The 19,049-nt window shown below is 45.9% G+C and overlaps 1 protein-coding gene across 1 annotated transcript in view; it reads left to right on the forward strand.

Moving 5' to 3' along the window:
- macrod2 (mono-ADP ribosylhydrolase 2) overlaps nt 1-19,049 on the forward strand; it is a 523,589-nt gene that overhangs the window by 206,257 nt on the left and 298,283 nt on the right. The window contains exon 5 of the mRNA XM_084461472.1: nt 395-511. Within this exon, the coding sequence (XP_084317598.1) occupies nt 395-511 (117 nt within the window). The remainder of the gene's footprint in view (nt 1-394; nt 512-19,049) is intronic.

Here is a 19,049-nt window from a genome sequence, read left to right on the forward strand (position 1 = left end):
CGGTGATAGAACTGTGCACAGCTCCCGACAGGAGACGGATTACAGGAGTAGAGCAGTGGGCCTAATATCCGCTCTCTGCCTGTGTGTGTGTGCATGCATGCGTGTGTGCTATTAGATTGAAGAACAGCTAATTTCTCACTCAGCCTATGTCAATATTTACAAGCAGCACTGGCCTGGTGTTTACCGTATCATAGCTGCACCAACTAGCGACAGCCACTTACGGTAATTCATGATGCCAGACATCTTCAGATTGTTGTCCCGTCTGGCTAATGGGATAAACACAATTACGACACTTGATGTTTGGATGTGTCGCACATACACAGCTTGTGTGTGTTTGCCCCAACCTGGACCTATCTATAACAGTGTTGTTGCACATTTGTTTTTGTGTTTCTAGTCGACGGCTGCATACACAAAGCGGCCGGACCCTGCCTGTATGACGAGTGCCACACGCTGAGCGGCTGTGACACCGGCAAGGCCAAGATCACCTGCGGCTACGACCTCCCGGCTAGATGTGAGTACCGGTCAATGCGCACCGCCATGACCTCAGCACTGGACACTAGAACTAGTGGGAATCCACCGGTGGGAATGTATTGAAGTCAGTAGGATCATCATATTGTCATCCGGCTGGTGTGTGGGGTCAGCGGTCACAAAGATGGCCCAAGCAACATTCACGTGCAGTCAGATGACACTGGAGTCAGTGCCGGGTCAGTGGGGATTGCAGTTTCTTCTCTCAGATCTCAGAAGCACTCTTTTAATGGCCAGTCTCCCACAGTAAAAACATTTCAATCACAGTTTATTTCCAAACAATTAAGTGACTGATTAATGGTGAAACGTTATTAGGAGAATTATTATTGTGTGCCTGACATACATTGTGTGGCTAGCTGAAGGTGCCATCTGCACACAAACAAAGACATTAAGGGAACTATTAGCCAGTAATTTGATTGATGTTTCATACCTGATTTATCCCATTAATGGATCACATAGCTCCTACTTGCCTGAGTTATGAAGCTTGTCACTCCAGAAAAGTCTTGGGAGCTTCATGGGATGTCACTTCTGTTGCTGTCTGTCGTCACGGATGAAGTGCATGCACATAAACAATGTACCTGTAACACACACATACGCACGCACGCACGCACACACACACACACACACACACACACACACACACACACACACACACACTCACACACACACACACACACACACACACACACACACACACACACACACACACACACACACACACACACACACACACTAGTGGGCGGTGGGGTTTGTTTAAAAGAAGATTGTTCTTGGTGGAATAGGGACTTTGATAAGATGGGAGTGTGGACACAGCTGGGGTTGGGACCAGGATAATCATGTATAAATCACCGGCCGCTCTAAAAGAGCTGTCTCAAGTGAAACTCCAATCACAGCTACATTACGGTGGAAAACAACTGGGTCCTTTGGTATGGCTCTGTCAGGTGGAATGCCCCAGGGTCAAGCACACTTTCCCTGAGGGGTCCCCAACCCACGGACAGCAGAGTAGAAATAAAAAACAGAGCGAAATCGGGTCATGTTTTATATGTCTTAAAGTCGCACTGAAACGGACGTTTGAGATCATCTAACTTCCGTAGTTTGACGTATTTCCAACGCAAACAAGCTATGAGGGTGGGACATATGTTTAGAGGAATTTGATTGGAACATTGACAAGTGGACGGGTTTTAAGAACTTTAGACAGATTCGATAGAAGGATAGCGTTGATTGACGGGTGGATGTCGTGAGATTATTGGCCTAAAATCGAAGGTACCTGTTGTCGTCACTGCACGTGACAAACCGTTTTCCAGGAAGTAAGATATTATATACTTTGACATAAGATTACAACAAAAGTAGAATTTTGTAAATTTTTTGGCATACATCATTGAATAGGTGAACACTATGACTAATTATGTGAACCAAAATGGGACAGAATGCTTTTTTCATTTCAGTGCGACTTTAAACAAGCCAAGCAGATGAACCATGATTAATTGTGGTGGACAGCCTGCTTGCTTGTTTGCAATGGCAAGACGAGGGTGCTTTAATGACCCGCGCGGCTGTGTGGCGACACCTGTGTGACGACCACATCACAATCTGGCTGCTGTCCCGGACCTTCACGCAACAGAGAGGGGTTCGAGGCGATCTACTGCCTAAACTAGCTTCCAGTATGTGAGCTGATAGCTAGGCCAATCAAAGAAGGAACGAGGAAGGCGGACTTGAATGAGCAGGGTCTTGTCACTTTTTGGGGTCTTGTCACTTTTTGACAGTGACACTTCTTTACTGTTGAAACTAGAGCATCCTCCCCAAAAACAACATTTTATCATCTGAGTGTCCGCCTTTCATCGCTGTCACCATCACTATTGTCACCCTTGACTGCCTCGGGAATTGACAGCCATTTTGACTCCCCTTAGTGAATGGTAGGCTTTAACTATAGAGCTCACTTGACACTTTTGTTCGCATTTGTTCAAATTGTTTGTTTGCATTAATCGTCTTAGGGAGACATGATTGTTTTGTTCCGCCAACGCAACCACTCTGAGGCTTTCACAGCCAGTGTCCACAGCTTGTGAATTAATAAACCTTCCAAAAATATGACTCCTTCAATCCCCTGACAAATAACAAAGTCAGAATAAAATCATTAGAATACAAGTACAAATGCAGTATTGGATTTGTATCCCCGAGTTCCATGTTGGTTTGACATGGTGTCTGATTAAAGGCTGATTTTGATTGATGTTCAGATATTCAGTATCTAAAATGGAGTTCAGATGCTTGAAGGTTTCCACAGCATTATTATCTGTATCTCCTTGGGCTAATGCAAATGAAGAATGAATTATTGAAAATCAAACCAGTTCAAATACTTCTCATGTTTTCAACCCCAGGAGAAGTTTAGAAAAACCCAATTTTCCCTTTGAGGATGCAGTGTCTGATGTATGTTTTACAGATACTTGATTGTGTCAACAGGTCTTAGACAAAAATGATGTAAATCCAGACCCTTTCTGTTGGGTCAACAATAAGGTTGAACTACTGTACTCAACCTAGCCGACACTGCCTCCCTTTTGTGTAAAACGTGTCATAGAAACCTATCTTACCGACTCATAAATTGTCCATTAGTGTTGGTGGGTTTGATTAATGATTAAAAACGCAGACTGTGTGGTTATATGGACGGTCTCTCATACTACAGATTCACTGGGATTGGAAACTGGACAGAGTCCCACCATGAATTGCAATGTAGGATCACTGCTGTATTCTACAGTACAGTATGTGGTCAGATTTGGAAAGAACATCACCAGGAACGACATTTACTGTGACATGGGAAGTGAGTGTCAATCCATCATCAGTTTGAAATGATATCACCTCTGTAAATCATCTCAATGAGATAACAGCAAGAGACAACAGAATCCCAATGAGATGACCACACACGCATGCACACACACACACACACACACACACACACACACACACACACACACACACACACACACACACTCAAGTTTACTTGATGTGCATCTGCAGATGGTGGAGTTTTTTTCACTGCTATGGACAACACGTAACAAAGACAGATGGACCGTTTACAGTTTGCGTCTTGGCAAAGAACAATATTTCCACAATAGGCTTTCTCGCTTACCCGTTTCGGCAGCGTTTTGGAGCACATTTCTCAATCTGTTCCCAGAAAATGTATCCTTCTCCCCCAGGAAGACTGTGTTCTTCCATGGGGAACCGGGCCAGTTCTCTAACATTAGCCAAGGGGGTTTCCTGGCCTGAAGTCAGAACATTGTTCTGGAGAGCAAGGCCTCTGTTTTTCTTTAAGTGAGCTCCTTAGGGCAGCATTAGCCTCCCACTGGACTCATACACCCTGGGCTATTCTCTCAGACCTGCTAACGAGAACTCATGACTGCTCACAGCACAGAAAACTAGCGCATCCTGTGAGACCAGAATTGAAATTGGATTGTGTTACAGTGTTGCATCACTGTATCTTTACCTTGGCTGCTGTTCTAAGCATTAGTGAGATATTGGGTTTTGGAAATATTCAAACCTTTAAGTAAAAATAGTGTGACAAAGGAATGTAACAAGAACAAGGTTACCCCCCCCCCCCCTTCATGACATAACACCACAACCCTGGTTAGTGGCTGCACACGTATAACTGCAGACAGTGGTGAGGGAGCAGGGCTGATGTGTCCAGGGCCTCTGATAGGGTGGACCATGCCCAGCTGATGCAACATCTGGCTGACATAGAGCTGTGCCCTAGACTTTTAGCCTGGTACATGACTGGAAGGAGGCAGAGGGTAATGGAAAAGGGCACTTACAGTCCTTGGACAGAGGTCACATCTGGGGTCCCCCAAGGAGGCGTGGTCTCGCCATACCACTTCCTAGACTCTCTAACAGTGCCTGAGTGTTCCTGTGTGTTCCTGAGTGTTGTGTGTGTATGTATGTGTGTATGTATGTATGTATGTGTGTATGTATGTATGTATGTATGTATGTATGTATGTATGTATGTATGTATGTATGTATGTATATTTGAGTACTATTATACATATATACATATTTCTACAGACTGTATGTATGTATTTTATAATGTATGCATACTGTATGTATATTAGTATGTATTATGTACAGTATGTGGATCAAGTACATACAGTATGTCATTCAGTGTAACGCTGATTGTTTTTTTGTTTTTTTTAAATGTGGTATTCAAAATAAAATTATGTCATTTATTTCAGGGTGGTTATATTTCTGCCAGTCTACACATGGATATTCAAACTTATGATTAAAAATTCAAGGGGGCACTCAGCGTTGACATGGGACATCTTTACGTCATTGACAAATTAATATTATTATCCATTATTTATATCCTCTATGTATATTCTTTATTCTGCTCTACTTTTTTCCCACTGCTGCTGTACTTTTCCACTGCTGAAAGAAACATGTCCACTCGAAAGTCTTTTTTTATACTTTATTTTATAAGCAAACAAACAGTTTAACAACAAGACATACAACAGTTTGTCATCCATGCATTCTCACATACAAATTATGTTGATGATAACATAAATCAGTTTCCAATCATAATTCAGCAGATATCAACCACGGTTTCAAACAAACCATTTCAGTCGAGATCACTTTTGTCAAATTGAACATTTATATACAAGCGGCATAATACATGCATATGAATTTTGGCGGTGTGCTCTGTCCGGGGGGCCCCCTGCCTTCCACCGGCGTGGAAAGCGCTCCACCGGCGTGGAGCGCGTTAGCAGGGGGAGGCAATCTAGGTGTTCCCCCCCTCTGGGCCAAGCCCTTGGCCCAGAGAGCCAGGAAGGGGGAACGGCATCTAGCCCCCTGCCTCAATGACGATCAGAGTGGGCCGCGATCGGGAAGACGCTCGGAGGTAACTCAGCCCACTAAGACCGTCAAAGAGTGCCACAGGAGGACTGCTGTACATTAGTCCCTGGTCCCCACGGGCCGACGCTTCGTGGGTTCCGCGGGAGATACAGCCTAGTGTCTCTGCGTCCATGGCGCCCGCCACGGAAAGCCACAGAGACCAGCTAGCGGCTACTCTGGCATCCACCGGCCGACGCAGGTGGAATACCTGCAAACTACCCCGGACAGAGAGCAACGATGACAACAGACGACATCGACATACGCAGGAGGAGCAGGGGAGGAGGTGGGGCGAGCATGCAATGCACAACCAGCAGTAAAGGCAAGCGCGAACAATGACATGTTTTGACAGCTTAAATACATGCGCTCTAGTGAGCTGACCAATGCTATGACAGCTACAGTCAGCTGGTGCTGCGTCATGCGTGACTGATTAACCTCTGCTGACCCCCCCGGCCGTGACGTACGTGCCTCGGCTGAATTTGCGTCCGAGACTTCATTTCAGTCGAGATCACTTTTGTCAAATTGAACATTTATATACAAGCGGCATAATACATGCATATGAATTTTGGCGGTGTGCTCTGTCCGGGGGGCCCCCTGCCTTCCACCGGCGTGGAAAGCGCTCCACCGGCGTGGAGCGCGTTAGCAGGGGGAGGCAATCTAGGTGTTCCCCCCCTCTGGGCCAAGCCCTTGGCCCAGAGAGCCAGGAAGGGGGAACGGCATCTAGCCCCCTGCCTCAATGACGATCAGAGTGGGCCGCGATCGGGAAGACGCTCGGAGGTAACTCAGCCCACTAAGACCGTCAAAGAGTGCCACAGGAGGACTGCTGTACATTAGTCCCTGGTCCCCACGGGCCGACGCTTTGTGGGTTCCGCGGGAGATACAGCCTAGTGTCTCTGCGTCCATGGCGCCCGCCACGGAAAGCCACAGAGACCAGCTAGCGGCTACTCTGGCATCCACTGGCCGACGCAGGTGGAATACCTGCAAACTACCCCCCAAAAGAACACACCAGCAACTCCGTGGCCCGCATGCGCAGAAGGGTTGACGGAGAGCGCCCTGACTGATGAGCCAGACAACATTTAATAGTGCACCAGCCACATGACCACCTGAATACGCAGTACCCCCCCAACCCAATGTCACAGTCCACTCATAGCTCTCTGGGCATCCAGAATGTGGAGCAGAACGTAGTGAAGTGAGACCATGCAGAGTCGTATTGTTTTAATGTGGTCTTGGCTAGACCGGCCCTCATGTATCGGGAGGCGGATGACAGGAGGGGCATCAGGGCTTCATTCAGTCCAGAACCGTCTGCCGAAAAAGAGGGCAGACCAGGCCGGACGGAGCCGCATCCGGGCATAAACTGCGGAAGTTCTGCAAATTAAATCGGGACAGCGAGTCAGCGATTTTATTGTCGAGGCCAGGGATGTGCACGGCGCGGAAAACGAAGTTCCCCTGCACGGACAGCCATGTGAGGCGGCGTATGAATTTGTTGATGAACGGAACGTTCGAACGACCATTGTTGATTATTGTAACTGTGGCCTCGTTGTCGCAGAAGAATAAAATACGTTTTCTAGACCACTGAGGTCCCCACAATATTGTAGCGACTACGATGGGACACAGCTCCATGAGCGCCGTGGAGCTGGCTTGGTTAGTTTGTGAGGTCAGTTCGGCAGCCCAAGCGCTAGAAAACCAGTTAATACCGAATATACCCCCAAAACCCACCGAAGTGCAGCATCAGTAAACAGCCGGAGGGACGCCGAAGAGTCATAGCCGTCGTTGTAGAAAAATGAAACGCCGGTCCACCCGTCGCACAACTGGGACCAAAACCGGAGGTCCAAACGACAGCCCTCGTCTAAGCAGACCGGGTCCTGCAACCGCACGACGGACCGGGCCAGCTCGAGCAGCCGGGAAACGAATGAGCGGCCCTGCGGGATGACGCGCATCGCGAAGTTCAGATGCCCGAGCAGTGAGAGCAATTCCCGCTTAGTGATAACCAAACGCTCGCGCGCTTCACGCATGACGCACCGAACCCGATCCAGCTTATCGAGGGGCAGAGAGGCTTGCATTTTCATGCCATCCAGGAGGATGCCGAGAAACTCGAGCTGCGTGAGCGGGCCGATAGTCTTCTCGTCGGACAGAGGGACGCCCAGCCGGGAGAAAACGCCACGCAGGGCCGTGATACAGTGGCCCGGGTCGGCAGAGGGATAATCGACGAGCAGAAAATCGTCCAGCAGGTGGACAACGAACGGTAGTCGGCAGTTATTCAGCAGGATCCAGCATAACGCCTCAGCGAGCGAGTCGAAAATCTTGGGGCTGCTCCGACAGCCAAAAGCCAGCCGAACCGAAAAATACATCAGGCCGCGCCACCGGACGCCGAACAAATGCCACTGCGACGGATGAAGGGGCATCACTTTGAACGCGTCCGTGATGTCTGCCTGAGACAGCCACGCACCTCGACCGGCCGCTGTAATTAGCTTAATCGCGTGATCGACCGACGCGTAGCAGAGGGAAAAAGAAGGCAGGGGTATCAGGCTGTTAACGCTGGGAACCACGTCGTCGTGGGGGGCAGAAAGGTCGATAATCAACCGCTTTTTACCCGAGTACTTACGAGTAGCAACGCCGATTGGACTAAAGCGCGCGATAGAAACGGAGACGAGCTATACGGACCGATCATGAAGCCCTTCCTGACCTCCTTCTCCAGCAGCGCGTCCACCACCTCGGGCTCCCGAACAGCAGACAACAGATTTTTACATGTGTGGGAAACAACAGGCAGCCAGGCTAACCCCGCCAGAAAACCATGCACCAGTCCAGACAGCAAATAACCGACAAAACAACGATTTGTCTTTTTTCTTTTCTCTCTCTCCCTTTCTATTATTGACGAACGGAATGTACGAACGATCATAGTTGATAAAATTCACGGTGCACCGTTATTGCAGAAGAGAAGCGTTTCCAAGACCACTGAGGGGCCCCGCAAAATATAACGACGATAGAGAAACTGCACGTCGCGCATAACACCCTATCCATCGTCCAGTCGACAAACCGATCATGTCATGCACGCAGCATTATAATCAGGTGAGTAGTCTTTGAAATAACGCAGAGGGCTAAATGCGAAGAGCGATGCAGGATCCCAACGCAGCGTAAAATGACACATCCGACATTGAAGCGTGACCAGCGCAGCATACATCCCTTTTACATTTAGAAAGAAAAGCCCGTAAACCCTGCCCCAAACACCGCGGAGGAGCAGGCGACGAACGGAAATGGTGGAAGGAATAAGCACCGCGCTAAACCAAAACAGCCAGGATAGTCGCGCACACGCAGCAGATTGCAGAGCATAATGGCTTGTATCAATTGATGACAATGCACAATTTACAGTACGTTGCCCTAAGGAATCATGCAGTAGCCCGATGCTACTGACCCGAACTATTTATAAACCCAATAAACTGCAATAATTGGTAAGGCATCATCGCCGTCGTAGTCCCCGAACGAGGTTTGGACATGCCGAAGCAATCGGCCATACAAGCCAGGCCTACCAGACAGGCGAGACAGCCTTAATATTATTATAATATTTATCGTTTCTATATCTCTTTACTTACATTCATTTATTTATTTCACATATATCTCTATATTGTTTGTATCTCCGGAAGCAATTTCGATACGATCATGAACGTCAGGTCCCTACCAGAATATGTAGGGGTGGGACGTATACCCACCTCCCATGTCCTCAGGAAAGCGCATTGTGCCGCCTCAGGGCATGAAATGCGCTATCAAACAAGCTTAGATTGATTGATGGGGACACAGCTAGCATTAGCCACACCGAACGGCTAACGCTAGCTGCGTGGAGGCACTCGCAATCATGGGTGCTAGCGAGTAGTGCAGTTCGGCCGGAACCCTCGGGCTGCAACAATTGAACGCGAGAATCATGAGCTAGTATTAGCAATCTAACATAATGAATCATGAGCTAGTATTAGCAATCTAACATAATGAATCATGAGCTAGTATTAGCAATCTAACATAATGAATCATGAGCTAGTATTAGCAATCCAACATAATGACGCCCCGACGTGCAACACGGGAAACCTAGACGAACGCCAGCTAGTTAGCAACGAGCAGTAGAGCCTGTCATGCAGCCAGCGAATCCACGAACGAGCCGCGAGGGGAGGACTTAGACGAACCAAATACATAGAGAATCCACATAGCACGTCCACGCCCGAAACTGCAAACATTTCAATGGTGAATGCACCCGGCGCACATCGACAGTTGAGTAATGCGGCAGACGAGGCATGGACAACCTCCGACATCAGCGGCTCATGAATGAAACCCAGTGACCGGCGCGTAGCAATGCTTAAACGGACTCCAACGCAAGCTATGCGAGCAACTGAACCATACGCAAGTATGGCACGACGGTGCTACAGGGAGACGGGCACCTCGGCCTCGGAAGCCAGCGCTCCACGACGCCACTAAACGGACCCCCAAACCACGGACCGGAGAGACGACGCGGGCAGAGAGGAACGCAAGAGCAGAGAACGCGGAAGCAGCGAGGACACCGCGGGCAGCAGGCAGCAAACGCACCAAATCACAATATGAGCACGGAACGCGAGCAAGACGCGGAGCAGCGAGCGCGCAGACACGAGCAATAGCAGTAACGGCAGCGGACGCCAGAGCAGAGAACACGGAAGCAGCGAGCATGCAATGCACAACCAGCAGTAAAGGCAAGCGCGAACAATGACATGTTTTGACAGCTTAAATACATGCGCTCTAGTGAGCTGACCAATGCTATGACAGCTACAGTCAGCTGGTGCTGCGTCATGCGTGACTGATTAACCTCTGCTGACCCCCCCGGCCGTGACGTACGTGCCTCGGCTGAATTTGCGTCGGAGACTTCATTTTTGCCAATATTTCCAAAATAACTGGACCCGTTGATTTAATGAAAAGGTAATTCTCTCCATATTTTTCATACCAGTCACAATCTCTATCCATTCAGTTATTGCTGGGGGATTGGGCTGTAGCCATTTTCGTGTTATGGCCTTCGTACTGGCCGCCATTAATATCTTCAGTAAGTATTTATCTTATGCCGAATCATGATGTGGAATGTTTCCCAGGTAGATTGTAGAACAGGAGCAGCCGATATCCTCACCAAACATGGCCTGTAATGCCCAAGCTATTCCCTGCCAATATGGTTGAATAGCCGGGCAACTCCAGAAAATATGAAAATGGTCTGCCAGCTGTTCGCCACATCTCCTCCATCACGGACCCCTTCCCGCCCCACCTGTCTGTAACCTCTTCGGCTTAGGGGTTATGAAATACCTAATCAAAATCCTCCAGCAAAAATCTCTCCAGAGGCCTGAGCTGGTGGAGGTAGACTGTACAGAACATAAACCAATCCTCCTCTGATATGACAAGTCCTGACTCCTTCTCCCATCAAAAACATTCTGTTTACGTCTAACAATATGTTATCTTTTCCATTGACATACTTGAAGCATTTCCTTAATCCACATTCCAATTCTTGGTCCATTTACATTTTTCCAATTTAGAGCAATTATACGTTTAGCTTACCTTACCTTTAAAATCATGTTTCATTCATAAAAACCATACAAAATTCAAAAATAAAAAACATGTTTTTCCTTCTTTTTTTTCTAACCATCCCTCCGCGCCTCCCCTGAATTTCTTTGGGGATGATTCTTCAGAATCATTTTGAGAAAATGCATCGTCGAAAACACACCCGCAATTAAAGTAGAAATGCAACAACGACAAAAAAGTAGTAATAATTATAATAATACACGTTAGGCTTTGAGAACCCCGGGTGACCTTGCACTCAAAACTCAAACTAGCATAGCTAGGTAACCCCCCCCTTTAACCATAACCCTCCCCTCCAAAAACACGCATAACTCCCTATGCTCGCCTTCTGAACATTGACGAGCTTCAGGACACGTTCCTCTTGTCCCTTCCGGGAGGACATCCTAACTAACCTTCCTCTTCTAAGAGGTTCCCAACAGTATAAAGTAAAAACATAGTTATAGCAACTAAGTGCATAGCCTCTAAACAATCAATCCTATTTTGACCTAAGCAATGCAGAAATGTTATCCTTGTATAACAACAAAGCAAAACACCACAACGTTACCACCAATATAACGTCTCCAGTGAGCGCAGCAGGGAGAAGAAGTTGCATGGTACAGTATCTTGTTGGTCGACTGCGCCCCCTTGTGAGTATATGTATGACAGTCAATGGCGGGCTTCGTCACAAGCGTTCATCTTCGCTTTGGCGCCTTGCAACATAGCACAGTCCCCCTACTATGTAGGTTACCAACTTGCAACGACTGTCCTTGACAATTAAGCTAGCTATTCCCTCTGGGCTGTAGTATGCTCGACGCGCCGGTCATAGAACTCTTTAGCCGCCTCGCGTGTCTGGAATTCTAATGACTCATTCTGAAAAGTGACGCAGAGTCGAGCCGGGTGGAGCAGTCTGAATGGGATCTTCTTGCGGTAGAGAGCCAATTTAACCTCATTAAATGCTGCTCGTTTCTTTGAAAGGGCTGCGCTCAAGACCGGGTAGCATCTGATGACTTTGCCATGGTAGCGCAGTTCATGTTGTCTGGCCCATCGCAGAGCACGTTCCTTGTCTTGATAGCGAAGGAAACACACCACAAATGACAGAGGAGGCGCTCCCTCCCTGACTTTGATGCCAAGGGAACGATGTGCTCTTTCCAGTTCTGGAGGTCTCTCAAAAACGTCCCTGCCCATGACCACTAACATCTCAGACACAAACTTGATTGGATCCTGGTCCTTTTCTCTGCCTTCAGGGACATCAACAATGCGTAAGTTAACTCTGCGGGATCAGTTCTAAAGGTCCTCGGTTTTATCCATATGCGGTTTGCAGCAACTTGATTATTTTCTCCATGGCATTAACCCATTCGACCAGGCGGGTTTGGAATGAGTTAACCGTGCTTCGCAGGGCATCCACTGAAGCTTGCAGAAGTTTTACAGATTCTTGAATTAAGTTAGACATATCTTCCTTAAAGCTGTCACGCTGTTTTGCCAGCTCCGAGATTAGCTTGGGCACAGACAGTACGTCTTCGGCCGCGACATCGTCTTCATCTGACTGGCTAACATTAGCCTTCGAGGTGGAAGCTTCGGCCATTGTCGCCAGTTTGCTGCTCAAGCTACTTTTAGCTTTCGCAGCTGGGTCCGACTGTTTGGCTTTAGTGTTCGGCATACCTTGCTTGAAACTGGGTTAAATACTTATGTTGACCGTTTTAGGGTGTTCTGTGAGATATTTGCTATATACCAGTGCAAAAATTAAAAATTGTCGGGAGCACCTCTTTGCTGCGACTACCTCCTACGTCGCCATACGAAGTCCCCCTTGAACCATATTTTAAAGAGGGACTTCAGTCCACTGAGCAAGAGTCCACTGAGCAAGATTATTAGAATGCTGCTCATATAAAGTCTTACTGCCCAATACAAATTGCAGTGGTATATCTAATTGTGAGACTTCTAATTCTTTCCATCTGGCACTATACTCTGGATTACAGCAACACACCAGCGGTCTCAGTTGAGCCGTTATAGTAATCTGTCAAGCATGGCAATGACCTCCCCCCTTTTTTTCTGGTACATCAACTGAACTGGCAAGGATGAATTACAGTAGTCAAGCCTGTATGATATAAATCAATCAATCAACCAATCAAAGCTTTATTTGTATAGCGCATTTCATACCCAGAGGCAACACAATGCGCTTTACAGAGAACAAGCGCATGGTCAGACATTTCTACCTCTGAATGAGACACAATGTAACGGAGTTTAGCAATGTTTCTCAGATGGTAAAAACAGTTGCGACACAGATACTTGACATGTTTGTCCAGGTGCATAGACTGGTCAAAGTGCACACCAAGGTTCCTGATATTACGGTGGACGTTGTTTTTGAAGGGCCCCAGATGTTCTTGCACCCTGGCTGTGACACTGTCAGAGGAAATGACTAGGACCTCGGTCTTAGCAGCGGTCTACTAGCTCTGGGATTATGCAGTCCAACCTTTTAGCCAATATAAATGCATACAGTTTATAGTCCAAGTTAAGTACCGAGATTGGTCTATATGCACTACACTCTTTTCTGTCCTTCCCCTCTTTAGGGATGACGGATAGATATAATTGCCTCCCTCCATGTTCTTGGTGGGTCACCTCCTTTAAGTGTATAGTTAAAGCAATCATAGAGTAAAGGTACTATTTGATCCTTAAAGGCCTTATACTGTACTAGAGGTCTTCACGGGTCGGGTAAATCCGAGAGGACCCGGGTCCGGGTCCACATTTCCACGCTTTTATTATGGTCAATTGGGTTCGGGTGGATCCGATTCTATTACCTCGGGTCCCGGGTCTGTTTATCATTATGCGTAATACCCGAGAGAAACGCATGACGCAAATTCAGTGAGACCACGGGCGTGACGTGAGCGGAGACACGGCAGCCACCACCAGTAGCCTACCTTGTGAAAAATAAGATGAAAGAAAATGAATATAAAGAGGTCAAACCTAGCGGCAGCTTTGTGTAGCCTTAATTACTTACGGCCGTTTCATTTACATGCAGCCACATCACAGCCTGACAAAACAGCGATTGATCCTGTCGAGATTGAGAGGATAAATCGCAATTCCATCCAACTGTGATGCAACAGCATGCAAGCCAACAGCCGTGACAGCCTAAGCGATTAATGCTACTGCTACTTGCTACTACTGCCTGTCGGATCCGTAAAATACCCGATCCGACTCGGGTCTCGGGTCTCTGTCCTACTCCTGCTCTCGGACAAAATTTAGTCCGGTATACTTTTTTTTTTTTTTTTTAATGATTGGATTGAGTCGGATCTCGGAACCAATGTCTCGGGTCCATCTCAGTTTCGGGTCCACATTTTAGACCCGAGAAGACCTCTATACTGTACCACTCAGGTACCACTCACTATCCACGCCATGGGCCCCACAACTCAGCCCCAGAGTGGGCTAGAGAGACACTGGTGGAGTCAGGTAGGTGGCCCGGAGAGGGGTACACTGTCCCCGACTGGCTCTGATCTGAGGGGGTGGAGTCTACCCCACCACACCACTATCCACGCCACAGGCCCCACAACTCAGCCCCTGAGTGGGCTAGAGACACACGGTCTTCACCGGTGCGGGCAGGTAGGTGGCCCGGAGAGGGGTCCACTGTCCTCGACCAGCTCTGATCTGAGGGGGCGGAGTCTTGCTACCACGCCACTGTCCACGCCACAGACCCCACAATTCAGCCCCTGAGTTGGCTAGAGATGCACGGTCTTCGCCGGTGGGTGCATTGAGATTGCCCGGTCCGTAGTAGTACTAGCAGTAGCTGTTACATACAGCTGCAGCAGCTAGCCCACCTCACATTTTCTCCAGGAAATGTACTTTCTAGTTTACAAAGCACTCCATAGGCATGCACTTGAATACATGTCAGGTAGGCTTTTACAATATACACCAAGTAGGCCCCTGAGGTCCTCTGGCACTGAACTTTTAACGGTTCCTGGAGCCAGGACCAAGACACATGGGGAGGCAGCCTTCAGTTTTTACACCCCCAGTTGGAATACCCTGCCAGAAAACTTAAGAATGGCTGAAACTGTGGGAACTTTTAAGCAAGATCTTAAGACAGGGGTCTCAAACTCAAATTGGCTTGGGGCCACTGCTAGTATCGTCAACTCATAGTAGGGCCTCTTCAATGTCAACTTGAAGTACTACTAACTATAAGAAAGTGCAATATTTCTGAAAATGTAATTTTTCATTTCCATAATTAGACTCACAAGTCAGTCTCTAAATGTTGCAAGACTATTCCATAACTAACATTTTCATCATTCAAATGCAAATGGGTTTCTATACATTTTAATATCTTTTTACAGTTAGTGTAAATCTTTTTTCTTTACTTTTATTTTATCTTGAAAAGCCTACATTTGTACTTTATTCTATTTTAGCTGCAAGATGCATCACTACTGTAAGCCTGCCCTGGACCTGTACTTGCATTTATTAAAGTTCAAGTTTGTTTCCATTTCTTGACAGATACTTGAATACATTTGTAGGCTACTACTCTATTTCTTGCTAGACACTTATCTTGAAAGACTGCTGGGACGTACGTTAGCTGTATGTATGTCAGCTGTGTTGCTCGTTTTTTCCTCTCATCTCCCTATGACACTGTGCTCCATGTTTAGTAATGAATAGCTCTTGACATTATATTCCTTTAGAACTGCAATGTCCATATTTCTTGAAACCGTCTGTGTTCCTAACGTTAGTTAACCATGAAAACAACCTCTCAGTGGCTAGCTGCATTCTGTTCATAGTTCATAGTTGTGTGCGGATTGATTGCACCTGTGACTGTATGCAGCATTCACCTCGTGCGCTGCCCACAATAACAGCATTTCGCCCCACGTTTGAGCGACTTGAATTTCGCATTGTAGGCCCACCTGCCGGTCTTTTAAAAAAAAAAAAAAATTCTATTCTGTTTTACCATATATGATCATCCCTGTTTTATTTTCTTATTTTTTTATACCATCTACTAGGGCTGTACGATATATCGTTTATGCATCGATATCGCGATGTGCGCTTGCGCAATAGTCACATCGCTGGGCCTGCAATTTTTCTCCTGCTATGTTGTCAAACTCAAACACGTTATGCTAATTCAAAATTCAATAGCCTACTAATTTTCCGCAGTATTGATACTTTCCGCACTATCGATACCAGCTGGCTTTTTCTATCTCTCTACCTTTGGAAATTGCGTTTTGACTATTATAATGCATACAAGAATGACATACTGTAGATAGAACAGCTTAGAATAGCAGAACATATTCAAATCAAATAGAATATCCTAACAAAATGAAATACAGATTGGCCTACTTTTTACAATGCTGCGCAACCGTGCATTTTAGAGAGATTGGGCTGGACTTTGGTCAGCAGGATCCTGCTCAAAATACGTTCCCGTGCCTATGTATGGAAGCGATCAGTCATCAGTCTTATAAATCATATAATTAGGAAACTCATAGTCTATGTTATCAATGTTGTATAGCATATAGCCTATTTTTGTCTTGTCTATTTTTTTTATATAGACAAGACAAAGATTTAAACCCAATGCTAATAGCTGGGGAACCTCATAACATCAATGAGGCAATCTGTAATCTCTGGAGCTCGTCATACCGTAACGTGAACACCGTTGCTCTGTGCTGCGAGGCTGCGATCCACTCTGCTGCGCGTGGACAGAATGAAGGAGAGGATCAGTAGCCTGCCTCCCGCCCCTGAATCTGAATAACAATTAAATCTGAGTGTCAGACTAGTGGAGCAGAGCAGACACTTTCATCTTATAATTGTAGCCTCCCAAAAATATTCTTTTATTTTACATTAAATTAATGAATAAAACAATACAATTAAATCTATGTAATAGTTTACATATAGTATATATGTAATAGTTTAAACAGTTCACATTCCTGCTCCGCCTCAGCAGACAGCAAACACTGAGATCAGTAGGCTACACCTGACATTGTATTATTCCATTAGCTCACTTTTCCTGATGTTTTAGGTTTGTGCCGTGGTATCATTTCAGTATCGGTATCGAGATATTTTTAGCAGGTATCGTATCGAAGTTGTAATTTTGGTATCGTGACAACACTATATGGTAGTCTGTCTGACATAACATGAATGATTCAGACCAATCACAATTTTAGTTAGTTTTAGTTGAGTTTTTAAATGATGCTCAGCAGCCCTGCCCCGCCCACGCTGGAAGGCGAGCACAAGTCGGATAAAATGAAAATGACAGAGAAAGGGGACGATTTAGTGGTTAAAAGAAGTCAATGTCTGACATTTGGCGTTACTTCGGCTACCGAAAGGCTGATGTAACATCAAGCCTGGCGACAGCACAGGTAGCAATTAGCAATATTAGAGAAGATGACGAGAACTAATCAGGGGCTCCCACGCCTTGTTTTACATATCGCAATATATATCGCAAAAAAGTATATTGCTGCAATGTATGTTTTTGTCAATATCGTATAGCCCTACCATCTACTAACAACTATGTTTTTATTTATTCTGTAAAGCACTGTGCTACATTTGCTTGTATGAACTTATAAATTATATAAATAAAATTGACTTTGACTTTGACTGTGGTCGTGTAAATGTGTGAGTTCAAATATATGGGTGCATGTGTGTGTATACTGTAGATACTGTAACTTTTTATTTTTATGATGTATAATCTAGGCCTATAGATGCATTTCTATTTTTTATGGATGTAAATTCTGCTTTTTTCTGCGAGCATGAATGAAATAAACTCAGACTCAAATTCAACATTTAACCTCAGGCAATTACAGTCCTTCAAGCGCATGCGGCGGTAAATTAGATCACTTTAGCTAATACATAAATTATAAGAAGGGGGAAAAAGTGAAACTACTGGTGAAGGAATAAAATGCTTCCTCATGTTCAAGACATGACAAAGGCTTAATGCCCATAGCGAGAGTCTCTCTCTGCCGGGGAAGTCGTTCAAAGTAATGATCTGAAATCATAGAGTTCTTCTTGTTTGGACGTGCGACATACTGAGGAAATGGAAAATGACACGTCTAAACCAGCCGTTTGGCCCTTTTTTTCTTTTCTTTTTTTATCCCTGGACAAGAAAATTGCTCCATTAGTTCCCACTAAGCAGTTGATGCTGTGGGCCTCAGTGGCAAACGAGCCCCCCCTTTAAGAGTGCCTAGACACATGTGGCACTGATTATAATGGGCAGGGCAAGGATTATTAATCAATGACAGTAATTATCCACCTACCATAGCGGAAAGGCCCTAAATAAAACTGTGTCTGTTACATAAATCTGACAAGGAAATTGTCTATTTGCTCTCGTTTCATAAGTTACTCATCTAGACTCAACTGAAGATCAACTGGAGCCGACCCCTGTATTAATAGAATTTCTCATAGCAACGGTGAAGAGTTGTGCTTGACATTAAAATTGAGCTAGTTATTAGTTCTCTGCGATAAGGTCCAGAGTTGTGACTGCTTTTTTTGCCTTTCATTCTGTGTTTGTGCTATAGCTATCATTACTTATAAATGAGGAAGACAGAGAGAGATGATTTCCAAAATGCTTGGTTAAATATTAATCCATCACTTGATGGTGTTTACACAGTTACCCTTCAAAATATTTTGTGGATGCGGTCATCACTGCAGAAACTAAAGCGCAAAAAAGCAACCTCAAAAGGAGTGATGAATTATCGAACCATGGTAAATGGTAAATACACTGCACTTATACTGTATAGTGCTTTCATCCAAAGCGCTTTACAATGGCCTCTCATTCACCCATTCACACACACATTCACACACCAATGTTGGCAGCTGCCATGCAAGGTGCTAACCTGCTTATTGGGAGCAATTTGGCATTCATTGTCTTGCCCAAAAACACTTCGACATGTGGACAGGAGGAGCTGGGATTTGAACCGCCGACCCCATTATCGTTGGATGACCCACTCTACCTCCTAAGCCACAACCGTCCCAGTCATCACACATGAGTCCTTACATTTTGGCAGAATCCTGTTACAAAATCTGTTCTTAGAGTTTTGGGTGCCATTATGTGATCTGTATTGATCAATATGGCTGGCCAATAACCACCCACATGTTTGTCTTGTGTGTCAGGATGTTGGTAACTCCGGCTCAGAAGGAACCGTTCTGGGCAGCTTCAT

The sequence above is a fragment of the Borostomias antarcticus genome (genome assembly GCF_949987555.1).
Source record: "Borostomias antarcticus genome assembly, chromosome: 2".
Taxonomy (NCBI): domain Eukaryota; kingdom Metazoa; phylum Chordata; class Actinopteri; order Stomiiformes; family Stomiidae; genus Borostomias; species Borostomias antarcticus.